Below are 25,035 nucleotides of genomic sequence, written 5' to 3'. Positions count from 1 at the left end.
AAAAAAAGGTACAATGTATAAATCCTAAAACAATTAAAACAATTTTAACAAAAATCACACAGAACATAAAATTATACAACATTTCTACATACATTCGCACAAATTATACTCTGAACTGTAGAACCATTTCTGCTGTCATAACACATAAGTTAAACAACATATAAGTCCTATACAGAATTTAATAAAAAAACGATATTTTTAGTTTTTTATCGTTTTATTAGCAAAAATAAAAAATATGGGTCCCCTAAATTTGTCTTAAGAATCTATGACCAAGTTTTGTTGCATTAATTTCGGGACACCCTGTTCATAATTACAGAAAGAATGATCAAAAATTTGATGATTAATAACACATTAATAGCGATTTCCTGGTAAACGGTTACATTTATTGGCTTGAACAAAGAGTACATATTTTTTTCTGATATTGTTTCTCTTTTCAATAATGTTTAAATTTCTGTGATGTCTAGCAAGAGAAAAAAATTAAGAACCAAACAAATTTTGAGTTCTAGGTAAAGTGCCCTCTAGGGGCGCATATTGAAACTTTTCTCTGACTGGTCCAATAGAGCTTCATCTACTTAGTGGGTGTGCCAAATGAGAGACTAAGATAAGTTATTTAAATAAAAAAATAAAAAAATGAACTTCGACAAGCTGTAACTTACAAACAATTGACAATTCGAAAAAAATTTTCATTACATACTGCTATTATTTTAATCCATAGAATCACCTCCCGGAATTTCCTGACGGAGTTTCAAAACAACATGTATTTCCCTGCAGCTGCATGCGCTAAACTTTATTAACGGTTTTTGTTACTTCAGCTTGTGGAAATCGGCAGATTATATTTTTCCCGTTATCCTCGAATTATTTCCTTCAAAATAAAAAAAAATCGACCGCGCTCGAGAATGCCGAGGTGACGTTTTTTTTTTTGCAACTTTGTGACATTCCGACTGCCTTACATCACGCTCAAATCATCAGATTATTGAAATGCACACTTTTCAGCATGTAATTAACCCATCATATCTTAATCTGACGCGCTCAAGTATTTCCAATTATCGATTTTTTTTTACTATTCTGATTGGCTGCCCTACACGCGCGGCCTTATATAGAGGACTTAGATATGGTGGAGGTACTCAACAGGGTGCAAGGTATCCCCCATATGTTAATCTGCTGCGCTTGAGTAACTCCCAAAATCCCCTCTTGGCCTCCCCTACTATTAAGCAGATAAATTCATAATTGTAACTAATCATAGTTCAACTAGTTCCACTTAGATAAACAAATATCATTTAAGTTTTTGATATCTGTGTGAGATTAGGCTTATGTAAACTGAAAACTGCATAATACTATTTAGTTCGGGTTTCTGTTTTAGCATATACAGGGTACAATAGAGAATTTTTTTCTTGGAAATAATGAATATGTCTATTTGAATTTCAGTGTAGTACCATCGTTTTTGAACAAATTACCAATTACCTTTTTTAGTGTTGCATTAATTTTGAAGTGAATTAAAAAGTAAAAACAATTTCTTCGATGATATCTTTAAGATACCACAAAGAGGAATTTTGGAAAAGCAAATAGTTTTAGGAAATAGTTTCATATTCTCATGAATTCGCATCATAATACTCATATTGAAATTGTCCTATTCGATTATAGTAATCTCTCCTCTCCTTCCAATGATTAAATGATAAAACCCGAAATTTTTCAATGAAATTTTGCTATTTTTCTAATGCGCATAGCTCCGTCAATTTTCATTGTATCAAGACAATTTTTTTTTTTTCATTTTGTAGGTAATTATCTGTACTTTAAGAAGAAATCTATGAGTAATGGATGCGAATCAATACCGCATCTCCATGTCCTGATAAAGTACTAGATTTTTTTTTTAATTTAATTGCTTGGTGCGTTAGTTGGATAACACATAGACATCGTAAAGCCTCTACGATTTTTTTTACCGAGTATATTTTGAAGTTACTCGTACATTTTTAATGAATACCTCCAGTATCAACATTATGTGATACATACCGCGAGGAGGATGCTGGTTGGGTTTTATACATCATTTTGGCCCTGAAAAGAGCTAATTAATGAAACCATGTGTCAAATTAGGGACTCCGTCACTGCCACAGTATTTTCTGACCTTGTTTGATGTAGGATAATGCATATCCCCATGTTGTGACTACTTGAAAATAAACAATATAGATTTACTGCCTCGTCCAGCTAACAACCCAGAGCATCAATCCCATTGAGCATGTATGGGCATGATGGGTAGAAGATTACATAACTTGGAGAGGCTTCCTGCTAACCTCCGAGAGTTTGCAATCAGAAAATACTGTGGCAGTGTCAAACCACGGGATCCCTATGTTGATACATTGATACATTTACATAATCAGCCCCTTTCAGGGCCAAAATGATGCATAAATTCCGAATAGCAACCTCCTCGTGGTACGTATCGGGTAATGCTGACGCTGACAGTATTCATTAAAAATATACAAATAACTTCAAAAAAGCATAACTTGATCAAAAAAAATCGTACTTGATTTTTTTTTAAATTGATTGTACAACTTTCTATGGTTTATGTGTTATTTTTGGAAAAAATCTGGGTAATTCAGATAACGTGTCAAGCAATCAAAGTTTTTTAGAAAAAAAATGCTTGGACTTTATCAGGTCATGGAAATGTGGTATCGACTCGCATACATTTAATATAGATTTTATTTATAAAATGAAAAAAAATCGTCTTGATATGATGAAAATTGACGGAGCTATGAGAATTAGAAAAATTGCGCAAAATTTTAATGAAAAATTTAGTTGCGTGCATATCAAAGCATATTTTGTTTCTGATTTTATTCTGGACCAGAAATACCGCCTTTTAATTGTGTCATAATTTTGTTTTTCATAGAAGTATTTTAATCTTTTTTACTTTACTATTTTGTTGCAGATGGCAAAAATTATAAACACGATTCAGGTTATATGGGATCAACTCTACAGCTAAACTCAAGTTCCCAGAACAATAATTCACTAGGCAGAAAAGTAGGAACTTGGTTTACCTTTGGAACACATAAAAAGACAAGGCATCAACATCACGATGTTTCCTGAGATAAAACTACTTTACTGTAACACACCATGCCACGGAACTATCGCAGTTTCAGTGTATTTAAGTTATAATAACGTATTAGTGCCAAAAAGATAGCAAGTGGCATGTTGGCGACAGTAAAACTTGTTATGTTATTGTTAATGTATAATTATTATTGCAATACTATTGATCTATTAGTGATATATGGCTACTGCCAAATGTGCTGTGCAAGATATACAGGTTGTGCTGATAGTAAATGTTTATGTCAATTGCTGAATTGTGGAAATTTTAAATTATGTTCTGGTGAAAATAAGATTTAGTGTTGTTTGTATGTACTTATGTTTTTAGATGTCCCCATTTTACTATATTCATTTGTAGTTCCCTTCGTAAATATTTTTCATAACATTTTACACTATTACAGTCATTTGTTTCAATAATTTAGAAGCTAAATCGAACAGTTAAGTTTTTGTTATTAACGAGTCGAATATTTAACCGAACCAATGAGCGGCGAGCAAAGAACTAATGAAAATCTATGTTTTGTTATATACTTTAAGTGTTACTAGAATAATGTGTTCTGTTATTTATAGAATGTTGATTAGAAATCCCTTATTGACACTGCAAATATGTATATTTCCTTTCACATGCAACAACAGAATATCAGTAACATATATCTAATGTAAAGCTAACATATTTAATGGCAAGTTAAAAACACTTAAATGTAATGAATGCATTTCTCATTTCGCGTTAATTGAAAATATTCATTTCCGAAATCAGTGCCTAGTAGAATTAAATAATTGATGTGACATTTCCAACCAACCAGCTCTGTATATACAATTAAGGCCTAACTGTACATATAAAAATAGGGCCTTTCTAATACCTTGTACTTTAAACTTCTCTACTAAACTGACTGATAATTTTTATAATTCTGTATCCTTCTCACTATCTGACCCTACATATTCAAAAGAGTTATTACGCACAATTTTCATCACCTTACCTATATCAGACAGGGTATTAAAAAATGTCTAAGCAACCATTATTATCTAAGTTTAGTATTCAGGTCAAAATTAATCAGAAACTTTATTGAAACTTTACTCTGAACTTTACTAAATTCGTCAACGTTAACAAATTTGTACTGAATACTGAACACTATTATTTAAGAAGTAGAAAGAGATTTGTTATGGACCAAACATGTATGCGTATGCAAAGATGTTATTGTTATTTGAATTATTTTAAATTAATTTAGTATGTAGTGTTTTTATTAAACATTTTTTTTACCTAATTTACTATTTTTTTTTTACCGTTTCCCTATATAATAATAACTAATTACGATTTAATGACATATCTTTCTGACATTTGATAATCCAGGCAAAAAATAAAGTAAAAATTATCAAAAAATTTAGGTTATTAAAAAAGTTAGAGCCTACTAATTAATGGCTCTATCACACATAATTTTGTACCGATCAGAGTAGCTCAAAAAATAAAGGTAAGCAATAATTCGCATAAAGCTGAAAATTGGTACGAATGTTTTGGAACATCATTATAAATGAAATGTGATGAGTCCCCATCGATCTCACATCTGCAAAAAGTTTATTCAAGGTCAAAGTTTGCAAATATGGGTTTTGCATTTTTCAGCCAAATGGTAAATTTTATCAGAAAAATAGGTCAGACAAAAATTGTAGACCATGCAATTATCTATAAAAATTGCTCTTACACTTTTTTCCCTAAGAATCACCATTTCTGTGATGAGCGATTCAAAAAGTTGAAAAAGTTGTGTTCTCCATAATATTCACACGTTTCCACGCACCTGTGAAATAGTGTACTTAGCGCGTTTTTTTTAAGTGGTTTCCATGATCTATTGTGGTCCCGTTTAATTAAATAATGTATTAAATAAAAAATGGTACTATTGGAAATGATCAGTGGTTTGAATTATGAGTAATTGGGGAAAACCACAGACCACCTAGACTGGCTTATAGAGCGACTTTGGTGAAAACACTTTGGAGCCTGATTTGGAGCCCAGCGCTCAGTCGTGTCCTAGCATTTGACGTGTACGCGTTGCTGCAATTTCGATAATTAGATGTTTTATCATGGACAAGTGTATTGTAAAACATTGTATAAATAGAAGTGATCGAGTTGGTGAAGAGAGGCAAAAAGTTTCCTTCTATAGGTAAGTAAAAAAAAAGGAATATATAAAAGGTAAATATGTACGCCATTTTTCGGTTAACGTCACAAGTCTCCAGGGTTAGCTTTATAATTTTGTTCGCCCACATAGTGTAGTGATTAACGTGATATTGTTATTATAAAATAATGAATGAATTACTGTAAAATATTTTTAGTAATTATTTACTTTATGTCTTAAATTTTTAAGAAATTTTACCAATTCCCGTCATTTCGAGATAGCTGAAAATTAATTAAATATTTTTTTCAATTAAAAAATCTCGAACAAAACTAATTTCAGATTCAGTATTCGTACAGTCAATTAATTTTTATTAAAGATCGTGGTTGTTTGACGTATCCATCTCGAGATGTCGTAGTAATATGCTAAGAAAACATAAAAATTAATAAAATTATTAAATAATGATGAAAGCAGAACACCTAGGCTACAGAAAAATAAAATTGTTTATCATGTATTAAAAAACTTTCTGAATGTGAACATATTTGAAAATTTGAGTGAACATCAATTTGATAATTTGCCTAACAATTGTAATCATTTAATAGAACTTATAAAGGCTGAATGTGAAAAGTATATCGATGTACGATTAAATCATGGTCAAATTATTTAATTCCGTAAAATCTACGAAAAGGCAAATATTAAATAAATTAATATTATTTAGAGGACAATAAATATATTTAAATTATTTTGTAGTTTTATTTAATATGACACTAAAATATACTATTTTCTGAATTACGAACTTAAAATTGAATATTTGTCATAAGATGCAATATAATATTTAATATGTAATAATAATATTACTTAATCCGGATCTGCTTAAAGATGCGCGCGATCAGATTGCCTTCCACACTCCACTTCCCCGTATTTTGCATTCACTGGTACCCGTGCATTAGAATTAGATACGGCCAGTCTAGGTGGTCTGTGGGGAAAACTATTCGTCTGATAATTATCTAAAGGAACTTCAAGTGTAATGTATTCTTCTTCTTCCTGCTGGATCAAATAAATTGTTATAACACCAATGCATCAGATGTCTCCACACTGATATCGTAAGAATCCCCTTCTGATGGTGATTCAACATTGGAGCACAACAACTGGTCTTGACAACTGGTACATGCTAATGAACAAAACAATCCAACTTTTTTGTGGCCGCACTTATCACTACATCCCTTATTGCATTTGCAAAAAATTGTATTGAGTTTCTCTGGTGCAGGTGGAAGTAAAATCTGGATTGGTTCCAATGTATTGTCAATTAACTTCCAACCCCAGCCTTCTGTGTCCAGTTGATTACCAAGCGACACACCCGAAATAGATGTTCATGCGCAGAAGCAGATATTGGGGGAAGACAAGCTAATTGCACTCGTTTATTGTTACGAGTATTTTTTACAAAAGATATCACAGTATCGAAACTTATCTGAGCAGGTAATTTTTTTTGGAGCTCCAGAAAGAAGGCAGTGAATTCCGTTGGTGATTACAGCTTGTGGAGTAGTTACTCTCTTTAAAAACTTTAGCACAACTGAATCATGTTTTTCAAATTGTTGTTTTACTCATAGTTCACACCGCTTTCATCATTTTCAATAGTATCATTTTTTAATTAATACAATATTATTTAATTAAACAGGACCACAAGAGATCGTTTAACTATGTTAAAAAAACGCGCCAAGTACACTACCCCACAGGTGGCGTGGAAACGTGTGCATATTATGGAGAACACAACTTTTTCAACCGCAAAATCTCAGAAATGGTGATTCTTAGGAAAAAAGTGTAAGAACAATTTTTGTCTGACCTATTTTTATGATAAAACTTACCGTTTGTCTGAAAAATGCAAAAAATCCATATTTGGGAACTTTGACCTTGATTAAATTTTTTTGCAGATGTGGGATCAATGAGGACTTTTCACATTTCATGTATAATGGTGTTCCCAACATTCGTACCTATTTTCAGCTGTATGCGAATTATTGCAACTTTGAATGTCTATTTCCAACGGGCAATTATTTATCATTATTATTACGTCGATTTTGAATTTCTGAAATGACATCTTGCAATGTAAAAATTCCTAAATTCAAAACACTTCGAGTGGCAGTTGCAACTTCTGGTTATGACGGAGTGGTTAATTCCTGTATTTTCCTTGAAAAAAAAAAAAAAATGAAAATAAAACTATTAGTGCTCATTTAAACCTACCATGATGTTTATTGCGCTAAAAGTTAGAGAGGAACTCTGACTTCAGTTTTAGATTTGCCGGGGTCGATATAATTCAGAATTTCTTCTAATTTTTCTGAAGCCCAGATTTCCAAAATAATATATGAACTATGTATGAGAAACGTCCACAAAGTAAGAGTAGTGAGACGTATGACTCTGATGCCCTGTGGTTATTGTTTTCGACAATGTTGGCAACACTGCGTTCAAGGCCAAGGTGTTGAGAACAGAACGCACAGTCATATGTCACAGTCAGTCAAAAACTGTCGTATTGGCATGTTGAAATGAGATGCCCATATTCCAAATCCCTCCAGCTGCGATAAGGAGCGTAATCTGGTTTCTTCTTGCAAAGACAAAAAAAAAACAAAACTTTATGGAGATGTGATGAATTGTACTAATGTGTACAAGTGGTGTCGTAAGTATGAAGCTGGCAAAACGATTGTTCATGTTGAACAAGGAGTGGGCATTCCTCAATGGTGATTGATATGGTGAATAAGATCGTAGAATTGCTTTGTTATGACGATCGATTGACTTGTTTGAGTGCCTTCTTTGAGGGATAAAGTCAAAAACTCTAAAAGTTAGAGGGGGAATTCTGACTTCAGTTTTAGATTTGCCGGGGTCGATACAGTTCAGGAGAATTTTTTCTAATTTTTCTGAAGCCCAGATTTCCAATATACAGACTATGTATGAGGCACGTCCACAAAGAGTAGTGAGACGTGAGACTAATGTTCTGCGGTTATTATTTTTGACAAAGTTGGTAACAGTGCGTTCAAGGTCAAGGTTTTGAGAGCAGAACGCACAGTCATATGTCTCAGTCAGCCGAAAACTGTTGTTGTAGTAGCATGTTGAAATCAGATGCTGCTATTGCGAATCCCTCCAGCTGCGAGATAAGAAGCGTAATCTGGTTTCTTCTTGCAGACAAAAAAAAAATCAAAACTGTTTATGGAGATGTGACTAATTGTACTGTGTACAAGTGACGTCGTAAGTATAAAGCTGGCAGAACGATTGTTCATGTTGAACAAGGAGTGGGCATTCCTCAATCGTGACTGATATGGGTGAATAAGAATCGAAATAATGCTTTGTTATAACCGTCAATTGACTTTGGACAAACTGAAAGCAGTATTCGTGAAATTATTACCGAAACAATGGTTATCGAAAATTGTGTGCGAGGTGGGTACAAAAAAAAACTCACGGATCAATTAAAAGTCAACAGAATCACATCTTCCCGAGAATTTCTCGAACGCTTCAAACTGGAAGGTGAACAATTCCTTGACTGTATTGATACTGGCGATGAAACGTGGGTAGCCCACTACACCTCTGAAACGAAAAGACAATCAATGCAGTGGAGACATCCGTCTTCACCATCAGCGAAAAAATTCAAAATCATTGTTTCGGCCCGAAATCATGACAACTGTGTTTTGGGACTGTAAAGGGATTCTCTTCATTGACTTTTTGCCCCTGGGGGAAACAAGTAATGCTACACGGTGAAATCCTGAAAACACTATGAAGGGTGATAGTAATACAAAACAAAGGAAGCGGGAATGTTAACAAAGGAATGTGTTTGTTGCACGGCCAACACCACAAAGCAACTATTTGATTTATTTCCCTGACCTGGCACCTTCTGACATTCATCTTTTCTCTTCTTTGAAGGTGTTTATGGGTGGAGAAAGGTTCCCTACTGACAATGAGGTCAACAGTGCTGTGAAACAATGGGCCCAAGAGCATTGAGGTTGAATGCGACTAAGTCAAAAAATAGTGTTTGATGTACCTTTCTGAATATGTAAATTTTTTATAAATATACTAGTTTTGATTTTTGCAATTGACACAAATATATTTTTAAGGTAGTTTTGTGTATATTTCATGGCGCTGATCACACCAAAATAGTTACGTTTTAGTTTAAAGGTTTTCCTTTAGGAAAAAAAGATTGAAAATCTCAAAAACCCCAAGAGGGAACTTGAATTCGATTTTAGGTTTGCCGGGGCCCTGAACTATGCATTCAATGAGAGTCCAGTTATTATTATCTCTTTTATTACATTTAAAATGCATATTTTCACGAAACAGAATAATGGATATAGAAAAATACTTAAAAATTTACAATTTGTCAATACAAATAAAATTGAGGGAATATATTAATCATTCATAAAATGTAACATAATTTATTTATAAAATAAAATTGCACAAACTTTATCGTAAAAAATTAGCTGTTTAGTAGGCAAATTAATAATTGAAAAACACAGTGCGAGTTGTACAGCTGCTAAATTTGAATTCCCTACGAAAATAAATTATGCCTTATTCGATAGGTCACGTTTAGATCTGTAAAAAATGCGCAAGCTTTTTTACACAAACAATCTAACTTTAGAAGGATATATTTGGTAATTTTAAACACTTCAACCCTCCATGATGTCCTTAAACGAGTCTAACTCTAAAAAAAGTTATATATACATCTATGTACAAAATTCTAGTTAAATATAAAATTATAATTACTTTTCTGTACATCATAAATATTTTAAAGGTATATAGAAAATAATAAAACACAATCCACTGTATACGTATCTAGCTAAACAACAATAATATAAATATAAGTACCACTTATATTGATAAAGTGTATTTTAAATAATTTAGCATCACTAAATATCGTTCATTATCGATACATAAACCCTGTACAGTCACTATGAAAAATGTCCAATACACCGAGCTGCTTCTATTAAACTATGACTCTAAATCGTCCTCCCTCTGGCTCGAAAAATACGAGACTAGGCCACCAAATTCTCCCCCAGACTCGTCCCCATAGGACTTACTATTACTATTCTCGGACGGTTCAGGTCCGATTTCTCCCGGGAACTGCTCAGGGTACGGAGAATTTTGAAATACTGTCGGTGGCATGGCTTCTTCGTTTGCCATGGATTCAGGAGGGTATGCCCCGTAATAATTTGGGGACTGAGTGTGAGGAGGAGGATAGGGGCTCAAGTTAGACGGCCTCGACTGCTGCATATGCGCTAACATATGCATTGGTCTAGGGGGTGTCATAGGAATATTAGGGGCGGTACTGATCGGTGGAAAACGACTTACGGGTGTTCTGGAATAATTGTGTGGTTCCATTTTATTTCCCGGACTACTGGTCGGAGGCGGAGGTACTTGGGGAGGACTGGGTTCGGACATATTAATGGGACCCCCTCCAGAGGGAGACGGATCGAGTGATCGATGCGAATGGTACAAGTGTGGATGCATTGATGGAGGGGCAGGCCCTCTTATAGAATGTGGAGGTGGTAGAACGCCCCTTGGATAATGATTCATTGGTTGATGCATCGGCCTAAATGGTGCACCTATTGGGCCTCTTGGACCACCTAAAATAAAAAATTCTATATTGCAAAATATCAGTTTCCTTCATTTTTATGTTTGTAAATAATATTAATCCAAACAACATAAAACAAAGCTGAGAGTAAAAATATGTTGATTGGCTAATACTCGTGCACAGTTAAATCCATCCTCAATCTTCTTCAGGACAGCATTTGGGGGGAAGAAGTTTAATGGTCGGTGGTGGTGGGGGTGGGGGTACGTGAGAGGGAGGAGTTAGATGGTCGGTGGTTGAAGGTTGGGGGTACAAGAATAAAAATTCTTTCACATTCAGAAATCAGTTATATCCCCCTAGCCCATTGGGGGTGGATTTTTGGAGGGAAGGAGAGGTTATAGAGCTTCGTGCCCATTGAGACTTTTGATCTACATATTGAGAACTATCAACCTGCAAAATTTGAAGAAAATTAGCCGAAAGCAATATTCCATAAGAAAAGTGCGGAGCCCTTTGCCCTAGGGACCGAAAATATGTGTTACTGTTGTTGAATTGCACAAGACAGGAATGAAGATCAACATCGTTTGAACTACCAGTTTCGAGAGTAGAACAGTCTACAATGCTTTGAAACGTTTCAAGGAAACTAGAGGTACTGGAGATTGTCCTCGGAGCAGGGGTACATCAACCACAGCCACTTCGGACAAAGCGAACAATGTGCAATTCATCAAGCTCATCATAAAATGCATTGGCCGGTCGCTGATGGTCGCCTGAAAAAGAGCTCTTAACCGATGAGAAGATTTTCACGATTAAACCACTCCACAACAACCCCCAAAATCGTCATCAGCTAGTCAGTCAAGGCAGTCAGCAGAAACTGTGAAAACCATTGGTCAGTGCCAATTTCTGATCTCTGCAATGGTCTGGGCCGGTATCTCCGCCAATGAGAAAATACCATTGCAGTACCAGAAACGTGGCCTTCAGCTCACTCTGAATTCATAAACGACACGGCACTTTGATGCGGATAGATTCACGCTGCCGCAGGACACTGCACTGGCACATTCTGCCCAATCCATTAAGAGTTGTTTCCGAGCTTTTGGGGCAAGAACGTTGGGCTGCCGAACACACAGGATCTCAACCTAATGAACTATGAACTATTTGATGTGGTCCATCATAGAGCAAAAAACCTCAGGAAGATATGCAACCGTGGAACGGCATTGGAGCATGCCTGGGATGAAAATACGGTAGAAGAATGTGCGACCATGGTTGGTAATTTTGGAAAGTAAATGTTTTTTTATTTTCCGAGTGTGCTGGTTTATTGAATTATGTGGCAGTTGAAATATACACAAATATTACGGAAACTTTTCACCACTCTGTATAGTAAATTTATTTCCGATAGTTGCACGCTCAAAAGAAAAGGTGTGCTTTTTATCACAAAATTAACGCCACGAAAATAATCTACAAAAAAAATATTTTTTCACATATTTTTCAGAAATGATTAACCTCTTAACTGACATGCATCATATTCTTAAACGGTAATGTAAAGGCATGTAAAATCACCACATGTACAATATCAAATCTGTGCAATACAATAAAACTATTGCATATTTTTTACCTGCGTATATAATGGCAAATATTTGTTTAAGAAAATTTTATTAAATTCAGATAAGGAACGTGTTCCTTCAGCTTGTACATGTATTATGCCCCCATGTGTAAAGTGAAATAGCAAAGTGAAGCAAAAATTAAATTTACGGAAGATCAGAGATCATTTTAAAATTTCGAAAATTTGGAAGAAAATCTAATTCCCAGTCAAGTAATATTTGCACACCTACAACATATTTAAATAGCTGATAGATAATCTGAATGAATTGTAGAATTTACCTGGTATGAACTGTCCTGGGGGAGGTATAAGTCCAGAACCTGAAGATGGAGAAGATCCTCTTGATCTGCTGGAAGGGGAATCATCGTCATCGTCGGGCATAGTAGCAAACTGTTTTGGCCTTATTGTTCCAACAGGATAAGTGGTAGTCTGGCCTGGCTTGGATTGTAACATCCTAGTTATTACCGATGGTGTTGGTGCTGATTGTGAAAATGGTTGTGGCGGAGCTGCTATCTCTATATTACATCCTACACCCTGCGGTATATTTATATTTTCCGAAATTTTATTTGTAAGATTCTTCCTTCCTCCTAGGTTCGCTAGCGTTTCTTCAAGCGTTTTTTTACCTTTTGCTAAAAATAGAATTGAATATAACTTATCGATAGAGCCTAGAGAATTTGAAGATATGACGCAAATTATAAAGTAGATATATAAATTTATTAAGTCATTTTAAGGTCACGAATCAGGTCAATATTACATAGTGTACAAAGTAGGCCAAATTGAACACTAGGGTTCTTCCTATTTCCCGAAACGTGAGAAAAAATGGATTAAATGCCACGAAATTTTCGATTTTCCAAAAAAGTTTAATAGCAACACCAACATCTCGATATCTTGATTTCTTAAGTGAAACAGGGTGTTTTCAATTTTGGTTATTTCTTATGATGACCTATAACTATTTTGTTTGTGAAAATAAGTCCATGTATAAAAAAACATTTTTTAAAAAAGCTTTTAGCGATGTCATTTTATTTTTGTATTTTGTAGCAAACCCTTTCATTTGAAACCCATATCATGGGGATGCATAAAAAATAACTGGTCCGCCGTCTTTGGGAGGTCACCATATTGGTTTTAGAATGACGGCACTTAGCTAACCATGCATTGTCATCCGAACTAAACATGTATGCAAAATTTTAGCTCAATCAGTTGGGAATAATTTTAAAATTCAGTTGCAAGATTTGAACCATACTAACAGGACAAGGTAAATAAAAGCTTGTAATATAAGATTTTTGTAAAGGGGATTGTCACACAATTTTTTTAATCTAGTGGCGCAAGTGTGTTCTGTAGCTTCTGGTTTTTCAGTCATTACACAAACTTAAATTTTTTTAAGTGGAACATCCTATATATTTTCAATTTTTGAAATCTGAGTAAAATTTCCTTTGAAATCATACGTGATATTTACATTAACATTTTTTTTAAGGTACAAACAAAAATAATTTTGTAAACCAAAAATTATTTCTTCATACAATTCAATGCAGTTATTACTTTTTTTCATCGATATATCAAATATATTCATGGTATACGTAATCATTCCCAAACACGAGTAACAAAAAAATAATTTTGGACAAAAATGGACATTAAAAAATTTTTTATGTTCACTCACCGGAAGTTATACAAAAATATTGTGTATATTGGTGGAGATAAAATGCTGTGTAAAACATTTTTAAAAACATCTATTTTCACAGAAAAAAGTTATAAAGCGAACAAAATTGAAAAATGTCCTGTATCTCTCAAATAAAGATATCGAGATGCTTTTTCTAATGTTGAACTTTTATCAGAAATCGAGCTAGACATATACACTATTGTTTTTCTATATTTTCGGGAATTGAGAGAAAAGGAGAAACCTTTCATGACTGAAATTCGGTAACTAAGAAACCACTAATAGAAAAAATTGGTACGAGTCTTAAGGATGTTTATCTGATTTGGAATGGACAAACAAATATTCATAAAAAAATTAATATAAGCTTATTAATATGAAGAAAATCCTCAAAAAAAATTATGGCTAGTTTTTTTTATATTAATAAAATAATTTTTCACGATTTAGTACGAAGTCTTATGAGACTGCAGATTTTTTTGGTCTTTCCACTTAGAATACGCAACAATTAACTGCCCTATAGAACTTTCCAGTGTAGAACAGATTAGTGATACTAGTTTTTTTACGAGACCTTTTAGTTACAGGGTTGTGAAGCAAATTTATGTTTTTTTTTAAAGGAAATCAGAGTAGGCTATAATTTAGAAATATAAAAATTTTGACCTTTTAATGATTTAGTCACAATTAATTGTATAAATAGGGTGTTTTATGTAAAAATGAGGTGTATACTTAATATTTGATAGAAACAGTCAGCAGTTAAAGTAGTTATGGAAATCAAGCTAGAGAACATGTCACTAGATTATTTCCTATTTTTTGGTGGCTTCTGAGAAACTCTGATTCCACTCTGTACAGAGCCTTCATAAATGATTACAAGCCACGTGACCGCCGAGCTTAGGCAACCAACATTGCATGGCTGGTACTGTCAAATAAAAACCCATAAATCTTGGGAGTCGCCAATATTAATGATTAATTTACAATGAACAATAATAAATCGTTACGATTACGCTTGAGTTAATGCGATTGCTGATTGGTTCAATAAAATCTCATGAAAGAGACAGAATGTTGTGTTTTAATATAATCTTGATCATATTTGAATTTTACCGAAATTTAATTGGCAACGTGAAGGAAATAAAGTTGTTGTACCAAACTGTTCCAAATAAAATTACTTGTCACGTGGCTTATAATCATATAAATGATTCCTTCATAAGAAGGCTCTGTACATGCCACAACTTCACAATATCATCAGTCACAACAAAAAAAATATGTGAAAATATATTTACAAAATAAATAAAAAACAAATGCAACAAATAGATATAATATTGATGCTGCATAATAAACACTGAATTAAGAGCAGAGCAGATCAGATATAAAGAAATGAATTAGCTAGTTACCGTTAAAACGTCAATACAATTGTCGGAAAAGTATTAACATATAATTGTTCAAAATTAGTGCATATATTTTACAAAGACTACACAGTAACAAAAACTGAAAATGTAATTTCTTTACATTTCTTTCGCGAGTGTACAAATTATCCCCGACTTGGGTTAGCGGCAAGTAGAACAAGTTCATAAACGAAAAAAAAAAAAGAAAAAAAATCATTTCGTGTTGGAAATGCTATTATTTTAAAATTTAAAGAATTATTAAATATTTTTTGTTATTCAAAATTGCCAGAAATAACATTTGTCAGGCACACTGTTACCTTAGTCTAATTTTTTAGATATATAGTTTTAGATACTTACAATGATAAGGTCCATGCAAATTTAGTTTTATTGAGTAATAAATTTTTAGTTTTTATTTCCAAACTGCCGATTCATAAACAAAGAACTAAAAATTATCAGTGGGCACTCATGTTAAAATAATTTTGGTGAAAGAATTTGTTTTTAAACATTGAACATTATATATTAAAAGCTGTAGGTTACTCTCGCTCCCACACTCGCCCGCGATAGGAGGTGTACAGTATTACCAAAGGCTTTCCTCCCGAGCCGCGAAGCGGCAAGCCGAAGGGCAAAGGGCCCTTCGGTCCTTCCTTTATCCAAACGTAGTATTCTGAAGGCAATTCCTTCCAAGAGAAATTTGCTCTTTAAAATGAATCCTCGCCGAAAATCCAATTTTCGAGAGAGATACCCGAAGTACATCCGATGTTTAGACAGAGATGCAGACAAATGTTAGTAAAGATATCAAATTAAATTTTGTCTTTTGAAGTGTTTTCCCGGCCGATCGGGCCACAGCGGGTCGTTATTTTGCCATTAGGCACCGGTTCCGATTTTTCAGACACTAGTTTGGCGATAAAACTTGATTTGAACATTTTCAATTTTCTGATTAGATTCGCGGAGACCCAAGGTTTCAAATAGCTCGTGTAGGCTCCGGATCAGGGGTTTGAATCGCAAGCGGGTCGCATTTTTTCTTTTTTTTTTTTTTTTTTGAAAAATGTTAACAGAAAAAGCAGAGGTGCTCGGGTTGAAGACCGAGGCCCGAGAGAAAGTGCCTACCTTACTAGTTTTCTTATTAATATTTGCTAAAAAACAGCAATGAAATTTGTAAATGCGATTTAAAATTTGGTGGAAATAGTATCCACTTGTGAATGTGAATACGAATATTCGGAACATCTTAAGTATGATTCAAGTAAAAAACATTTATTACCTCTTCCTCTGCTCCTTTTTGGTGCCTCTTCTTCCGTTCTTCTCGAGGCTAATTCTTCAAATAACGGCAATGCCACACCTGGAGGCTCGGATAGTTCGTCGTTATCATTATCATTGCGAATTAACGCCTTGACATTGCTAACTATAGGCTCGTGAACGACACTTTTTTGCATTTCCGGCACTTCTTTCGGTTTAGGTTTCCTGCCCCTTTTCGCAGGTACCGCGGGTACGACAGCTTTCGTTTCGCTTTCAAGACGTTTGGCTTCCTCCGCCTTCCTCTTCTTTTCCTTTTCAAGCTGCAAAGCCACCAGCTGTAATTGCTTAGTCGCGAATTCCTCCTCCTCCATCATTTTCTCCATTTCATCAGAATCCATTTCTTCCAAATTCTTGTTTATTTTCTCGATGGGATTGCCATCCTCGTCATCCTCTAATACCGCTCCCAAAACTTTCTTCTCTACGTTATTTTTGTCAAGCGGTTTATTAGTAGTTTCCTTTTGTTTTTCTTCATTGGATCCAGACTTATTTTCTACTGGATCACAATGCTTCAATGGTTGTTCTGGCACTTTTCCAAGTTGTTCCAATTTTTCGTTTTTATCTGATTTTTCGCCGACCGCTGTAGGTTTGGACTCTTCCAAACTTGGTTTCGGTGCCTGCTCTATAGATTTATTTACAGGTTCCTTGACATTTTCATTCAAAATCCGCTCTGCGAGCAGCTTTGGCCGATCCACTTCTTTAGTTACTGGGGGTTTCTTTATATATATTTTTGGAACGACCAAGGGCCTTCGCGCAGACACTTCTTCCTGTTCATCTTCCTCCAAATCGTCATCTTGAACTTCACTATCTTTTTCATCTTCGTTAGCGACAAAGTCTTCATCGTCATCATCGCTAACTATTCGACGAGGATTTTTCTTTCTGTGAGTTTCCTACAAATAAAATAGGAGTATTTGAAATCTGATCAAAGTTTTTGTATTTACCTCTTCACTATCCGATCCTAACGTATCCACATAAGTAGTCTTCTTGCCCCTAGTCCTTCGCCTTCTGCCTAAATCTTCATCACTAGAAGTTAAACCGCCATATTTAATTTTTGGCTTCTTCTTCTTTAATGGTTCTATATCCGATAATTCGTCGAGGATGCTCTTCTTCTTCTTAGATTTCTTTCTGGATGTTAAGCCCGATCTAAAACAATTACGTTAACACATATATAATAAAAAATAAAACCAAATTTTTACACGCACCTTCCTTTCTTTCCCCTTCCCCATGACCTGTCGGATTCTTCTGAATCTGTTTCGCTCCAATATTTCTTCTTCTTCTTTTTCCTAGGAATGTCTTCACCATCACTATCATTAACTGTAACATAAAAAATTATGGTCAAGGAGTTTCGGTGATAAATTTTATTAACTTACTAAAATCGGCATCAAATCTTGATACTCTTGCACGAGTTGATCTTCGCACTGGTCGTAAGTTTTTTCTCCTTTTTCCACCTCTGACATAGTCATCACTTTCCTCACTGTCCTCCTCTTCGAGTTCTTCCTCTTCCGATTCCGAACTATGTAAACAATCAGAATATGAATTTAGGTCTTCAAATATTACAACAAAATTTATTTATCGTCAAAAATTTAAAAAATAAAATACATTTCTAAAATACAAAATACAAGCAATAAAATATAATCACTATTAAAAATGGTTAAGGATACAGGGTTGTCAAATTAGAAAATGTTAGGTTATTAAAAGATCACTAAAATTGTGTTATCTTAAATATCGAGGGCGTCATATCAGAAGGGCGTACGAACCAAATCTGATATTTTACAGGGAATGAAAAAAACATTTTATAAATCAAGATTTATAATGAGTTTAATGATTTTGCTAATATAATAAGACCAATACATTGTAGTTCATTGGAGAGATTTAACATCTAGTAAAATGCCAACATGTAATTGATTTACAGCTCATGCGCCCTTCTGATATTAGGATGTTCGAAGAACGTGTATTAAATTTATTTAAATAATAGGCATATAGTATACAAAAATATGCATTATTAATACAGTATTTGTATTAATATGAACTAAAATTTGTTACATTTTATTTCGGTGCCTTTTCCTCTTTATAAGCCATTCTCGTACTTGTAGAGACATCTCGTCATCAAATTTTTCATCGTTAGAATTTTGGGATTTATTTTATTATTGGCTTGGGATTTATATTATTATTTATTACTGGCTAAAAAAATATAAAATTATTTATGTTCTCGAGGAATGACTGCATCTTTGCATTGGCACATAGACAATAAATTGTTATACTTTAATTTATTTATAGGAAGTTTTTCAGAATTTAGGAGAGAACGCACTAGGTGGTCGCGGTCCCGTCACATCGCAATTGTTCTGGGCTGAGCTGGTCGCGATCTTTTACAAAATCAGTCGCATTTGGCAATTGCACACCACAATCCTGCTCGCGCTCTCCTTTAAATAGTTGCGGTATTATTTTAGTAGTTAAGAAAATGAGTTCTATAAAAGAGAAAGCTCGTCTCAATCGCATCGTGATCTCCCGAGATTCTTTGGAAAAGATCGAAGAACGCGATGTGAGCGAGACGAGCTCGGGAACGTCTAGTGTGAATGCATACATTATAAAACATGGGAAGGAACTCCACCGCGCGCAATCGAGACTAGCACGGTCCTCAATGCGATGGGACCGCGACCGCCTAATGCATTTTCTTCTTTTACAAAACACCACAAACAATACAATTTTCAACAACAAACATTCACAAGTTTAACCAAATGTAAGGTTGTGTGAAATTTACCAAATCAACTGAGGGTGTATAAGCCAATACTGTCTAGCAGGCATAAAATAAATACAGGAGTATTAGAAGGGCATATGAGCATACGCCTTTCTGATATTATAGTTTTGCAGAATTGGCTCATACGCCGAAGTAAAATGCGTTAGAATAGAGTGTTGATGTTTATGAATATATATACCCTTCTAATATATTAAGCGAATTGATTAAGTGACGTCATAACCCAAAACGGACTATAGTGACTCTTACACCCTTCAGATATGATGCCCTCGATATATTCTTATGTTTTTGAACACTGCCTTTTAATATAAGTATTTTTAAAATTATGACAACAAAATATTTTTACAAAAATATTTATTGAGGATTATTTTTTTGACAACACAAAATTTATTTTTTTTTACCAAGTCAATAGGCCAAACATAAGAAAAAAATGTTTGACATTTTTACATTCTCTCAAAAAAGTATCCGGAATTTGCCATTTAAACATTAAGTGTAAAGTAGATTTAAATGTCTTTTTTGATCTACTCTAACGCGGAGTTGGGACATGATCTATCAAGTAGTTTGTTTACAGCTCTTAATTTTGTTAGTGCCCTAAAGTGTGTTCCGTGATTTATACTATGGATAATGTTATTGAACAAAGAATTTGCCTAAATTTTGTGCTACCAACGGAATTTCCTGTACTGAATCTTTGAAAATGTCAAGAAAGACGTACTGTAATTCAGTTTCATTGAAAACTCAAGCATACGAATGGTACAAAGTATTCAAACATGGTCAAGAAGTGGTGGATGATTTGCCTAGTTCTGGTCGTTCTTTAACGTCTTCAACTGAAGAAAACATCGATAAAGCGAAGGAAATGGTGTTCGCAAATCGCCACTGTAGTTTGAGAGAGCTGCATATAATCTAAACATGTTTCACGAATCAGTTCGCACCATTTTAGTTGATGGGTATGAAACACGTCGCAGCACGGCTAGTTCAAAAAGAGCATCGCTGAAGACATGCTTGATCATTCAAGCATAAATGCTCATGCATTTATGCAACACATCATAACAGGTGACGAAACATGGGTTTACAAGTCTGACATGCAAATAAGCCAGCAAGCTTCAGAATGGCGCTTTTCTAATAAGACGAAATAAAAAACATGTCAAAGTCAATCAGAAATTGAAATCAGTTTGACTGTTGTCTGACTATCCTGATGTTGTCCACATAGAATCCCTTCAGGATGGAGAAACAGTCAATAAATATTATCTGGGTATTACGAGGCGTTTGAGAGAGAGAGAATCCGCTACAAAAGACCAGATTTATGGAAACGAACATTATAGCGCTGGCTGAAGGACTTCACTTAATGGATTTTAGTTTATCCAATACAAACATTTATTAACAGAAAAAAAGTTTATATGAAAGTTGTACAGAATCAAGAAACCCGAATTGCAAAATTAATTTGAAACATACAGGGCGATGAGTAAAAACGGGATACATCAAATATTACATTTTTTAAACATACAGATTTCTGAAAAAATTCTATACAGGTTTGGAAAGTCTCCATGGTACATCGGCCGTTACGTGAGAGCGATAAAGTAAGTCATAGAAATCTGTGCGATAGACAAGGATGGTTAGATTGAAGACGTTTCATAATCTGAATAGTCAATCCCGCTTCTAACCCGAAATGGGCGGTGACTATTCAGATTATGAAACGTCTTCACTATAGCCATCCTTGTCTATCACAAGGATTTCTTTAGTTTACTTTGTCGATCTCATGTAAGAGCAGATGGACCATGTGGATTTTCCAGCCCTGTATATGGCAATATAAATTGTGCACATGTTCGCAAGTGACCTATTTTAAGTATTACATCAAGAGCACCAGCCCGACGTTGGACGGCCTAACCGTTGCAAGCGACAAGAAACAAAGAGGACCACGGCAGATTGGCGCCAAGAACTAGATACTTATACCTGTGAGGGACTCCACACCACGACGACTCTCCAACAAACACTCGTCCTGAGAACACAAACTCTGTTTTCAATAAAAATACTTTTTTTTTTGTATCATTGAGAGAGAGAGTTTTATTTTGCTGCACACCGAAAGCAACCCTCAAAACAGTTTAACATTTTAGTGCGGGGTTGTCGTTATGTAGAAAATTCTTCAAATTTTGAAAAAACATGACCTGGAAGAAGTTGTATTAATGTAAATGTTAGACAAAGGCTCCTATATTACTAATTTGAACTGATATGTGAATAAAATAAAATAATAAATTTTAGAAAATCAAGTTTGAACTTTTAAAAAATGATGTATTATAAAAAATGCCCTGTATAAAATATTAACATTAGCTAATATAGGAACCTTTGTCTAACATTTGCATATAATTTTGTCAAATATTTTTGCTCCAAGTGTTAGTAGCTGAAAGTTAATACAACTTCTTCGAAGTCATGTTTTTTCCAAAATTCGAAGAATTTTCTACATAACTTGGCAACCCTGCACTAAAATGTTAAACTGTTTATATTGCCATATATAGAATTTTCTGTGAAAACCACGTTTAAAACTATACAGGGTGTTCCATTTAAAAAATGTAATATTTGGTGTGCCCCATTTTTACTCATCGCCCTGTATGTATCAAATTAATTTTGTAGTTTAGGCTTCTTGATTCTGTACAACCTTTATATTTATATAAACTTTTTTTCTGTATTATGAGTAACAAGGGAATTATTGAACTTTCTCACACTAATGGCCCACCCTGTATCTAAGATCAGTCCTTTCAATGGTTCCTTAATAGCGCAACTTTTTCTAATTTGACTCGCATTGTATCTTTCGTCGTTTTTGACACCACTTTAATAGATATTGCATCTTGGATGCACTGTGTTCTAAATTATGTAAAAAAAAAATGGTGATATTATTTTATCCAAATCGGATTAAAGTAACTTACCTAGTACCCTTAAAGTCCTCATCCCTCTCGTCATCTTCCTCACTGCTTACATCCAAATTGTTTATCCTTCTAGTTTTTTTTCTAGCTTTCTTTACAGGAGGCTTAATGTCGTCATCATCTGAATACTCCTTTTTCTCCGGCGGAATCACTGGTGGTTTTTCATCGGGAGGACGCTCGGCAGACTCTTCTTTTTTCTCTTGTTCCTTCTCTTTTCTTTCATCTTCCTCAGCTTTCACTATAGTGGCAATATCTTTTCCGTGACTCTGGAATGCTGAAATATCATCTTGTTTTAGAATTGCCTGACGCTATTTAGCAAATCACTTCTAAGATATTTGCAAAGGGACATTTATTTACAATTTGGTGTATATTATTTATTTTTCCAGTATTTGATATTAAGCAGGGAAGCCACATTACGAGGTTAAAAAAAGTGGATTTTTTATTACATAAATTCAAAATTGAGTTTTCGGAACTTTTGAAACACATTTGTCTCGAACAACATTTTGTTGACTCACGGGAACTCTAACTGAAAAAGTTATGAACCGATCGTTATAAAAATTGAATGTTTATGAAATTACAAAGAACATGAACCAACAATTGGGATATCATAATTTTAAGGGTGTCTTTTTATTCAAAATAAGTGAAAAAAAAAATGGTGAAAATCAATAAATTTTTTTCAAACACTTATCAAAACTTAAATTTTTACAATTTTTACTAGCAATGAGGTTCATATTCTTAGAAAACATGTTAATAATGCATCATTTTGCTTTCAGATCAAAATTGCGACATTCATGGATTTTATCCTTGAATTACAGGGAGTAGAAGGAACGAGAGAAAGGGGGCATGTCTCTACTAAAACTCATTAATTGGTATTCTTGAATGGTGTTCTATTGAGTAATGATAGAAGAATTGTTCCCTGTTGCTTCTACTGATATTTTTGGGGAACAACGAATCTTAACTGTGATATCTCTAGTTATTATTTTGTGGTGATATCTTTCGAGAACTTCGAGGAAGCGTTCGTATAATTTGTGTTTACTTAGAGAATTGTACACGGATTGTTGTTCAGTACCTATATCAATAACATCTGTGTTAGTGCATTCGCTTAGATGCTTAGAATAAAATGAACTGCCTAATATCGTTGAATCAGAAATAGTACTATTTCTCATTCAATGCTAATAATTAGTATTGTGGGATGAAATACAACAATGTTGATGAGGGCGAGAAACTGCTAAATATTCGACGAGAACTTCTACCTCGGACACACATACATTTATACTATGTGATCAAAAATTTATACAATTGTTTTGGCTTTCTAAGCCTCTTTGCCGGGAACTTATAGAACTTGTCCAACCCCACATCCATTTTATTACCCTCGGATTTATTAGCATTTAGTTTGTTTTTTATTAATTTCCATTTTCCTTCCTTTTTAGACCGCACTTCACAGTTGAAGAAAATATAGAAAATAAAATAAACTCTAGCTCTAGCCCTAGAAACTGTCTATATACAGAGACAATTGACAAAAAACAACACTAAACAAAGTAGCACTTATTTCTTGACTAGCTCAATAGTTTTTATTCTACCACCTGTTTACTGCTTTCTGATTGGTCGGTACGTTTGACAACATTGTTCCCCGTTCTTCACTTTTGTGGCTCGATCCCTTTATGTCAAGAATACAGTATAAATTTTGTGATAGAACAGTAATAGAGCGAAATGAGGGAACGTTCCTCAGGGAGCATTCTATTCCCTCACCGTCAAGAATCGAACTTTACATCTCTCGTGAACAACTAACTCGAACGACGACCTTCCGTGAACAACAGCCCAAATCTTCGGCATTTTCAGCACAAGTGATGCAAAAATTTGTAAATGTAGTCCAAAATATTGATAAAATAATGTCAGTTTCATCAAATTCTAATCAGTTTGTCCCAAAAAAATTCATGAAAAACGCCTGTAAGTTAAGTTCAATTTTATGGTAAAATTAAAAGTATTTAGTGAAATGTCTCGTATAGAGTACATGTAACTTTATAGGCTTATTAACTTCAGTGTTTAATGGCAGAGTGTTTGTGTCTTCACTGTTAAATTTATGAAAGATATGTATACGAATCAAGAAAGATAAGATTTGACAATGCATGCAGTTGATCTAAAATTTAGACGAACTATTAAAAGCAAATAAATCCTGTACCTGTTTCAAGGCCTTTTTCCTCAATTTCATCCTGAATTGCCGACTTGATCAGATCGTCGTATTCATTGAATTTATAACTCTTTGCCTGGCGTCGTTGTCTCAACTGATATATAGGCTCGTCGCTGTCACTTTCCGATTCAGAAGCAGATGACTCTTCTGTTTCTGCAGAACTAGACCCAGACTCTTCCACGGAAAGATGTCTTTTCTTTTTGTGAGTCTGCTCCCGGGACGGTAAGACGTTATTTAGGCTTATGCCTACGTAGGCCAGGCGTTCTTTGCGGCGATCTTCGATTTCCTTCTTAGAAAGTTTCTTATCATACTCTATTAGTTTAGCTTGGAGACTCTCGACAAGTCTAACCTGAGAAAAAAATAATTAAAATTATACATTACTCTCGACAATTTGTTACCAATAGTTGTGAACTGCCAGAACTACCAGATATACAGGGTGACATATTAGGTGTGGTAAAATACAAATATTTGATAAATAAAAGTTGGAGAGAAATATGTAGTGAGCATGTTTATGCTGTGTAAAGTTATGAATGTCCTGTATATCTGGAACAGTTAACTTAGCTTACACTTGTAT

At 34.3% G+C, this 25,035-nt stretch overlaps 2 protein-coding genes across 2 annotated transcripts in view; one reads left to right on the top strand and one right to left on the bottom strand.

Annotated features, from left to right (window-relative positions):
• The window catches only part of LOC108906105 (spermatogenesis-associated protein 13), a 191,513-nt gene extending 187,193 nt beyond the window's left edge, over positions 1–4,320 (top strand). Inside the window, exon 13 of the mRNA XM_018709264.1 lies at positions 2,918–4,320. Within this exon, the coding sequence (XP_018564780.1) occupies positions 2,918–3,075 (158 nt within the window). The 3' untranslated portion in view covers positions 3,076–4,320. The remainder of the gene's footprint in view (positions 1–2,917) is intronic.
• A 5,122-nt stretch (positions 4,321–9,442) lies between these two features.
• LOC108906107 (remodeling and spacing factor 1) overlaps positions 9,443–25,035 on the bottom strand; it is a 54,674-nt gene continuing 39,081 nt past the window's right edge. Inside the window, exons 8-15 of the mRNA XM_018709268.1 lie at positions 24,453–24,810; positions 22,277–22,547; positions 17,980–18,122; positions 17,812–17,923; positions 17,551–17,752; positions 16,578–17,499; positions 12,577–12,924; positions 9,443–10,759 (exon numbers count right to left, since the gene is read on the bottom strand). Coding sequence (XP_018564784.1) covers positions 10,125–10,759; positions 12,577–12,924; positions 16,578–17,499; positions 17,551–17,752; positions 17,812–17,923; positions 17,980–18,122; positions 22,277–22,547; positions 24,453–24,810 — 2,991 coding nt within the window. The 3' untranslated portion in view covers positions 9,443–10,124. The remainder of the gene's footprint in view (positions 10,760–12,576; positions 12,925–16,577; positions 17,500–17,550; positions 17,753–17,811; positions 17,924–17,979; positions 18,123–22,276; positions 22,548–24,452; positions 24,811–25,035) is intronic.

This window comes from Anoplophora glabripennis, unplaced genomic scaffold (genome assembly GCF_000390285.2).
Source record: "Anoplophora glabripennis isolate ALB-LARVAE unplaced genomic scaffold, Agla_2.0 scaffold272, whole genome shotgun sequence".
NCBI classification, from domain to species: domain Eukaryota; kingdom Metazoa; phylum Arthropoda; class Insecta; order Coleoptera; family Cerambycidae; genus Anoplophora; species Anoplophora glabripennis.
Note: the sequence above shows the minus strand (reverse complement) of the source record. Positions and strands in the feature narration are given on the sequence as shown.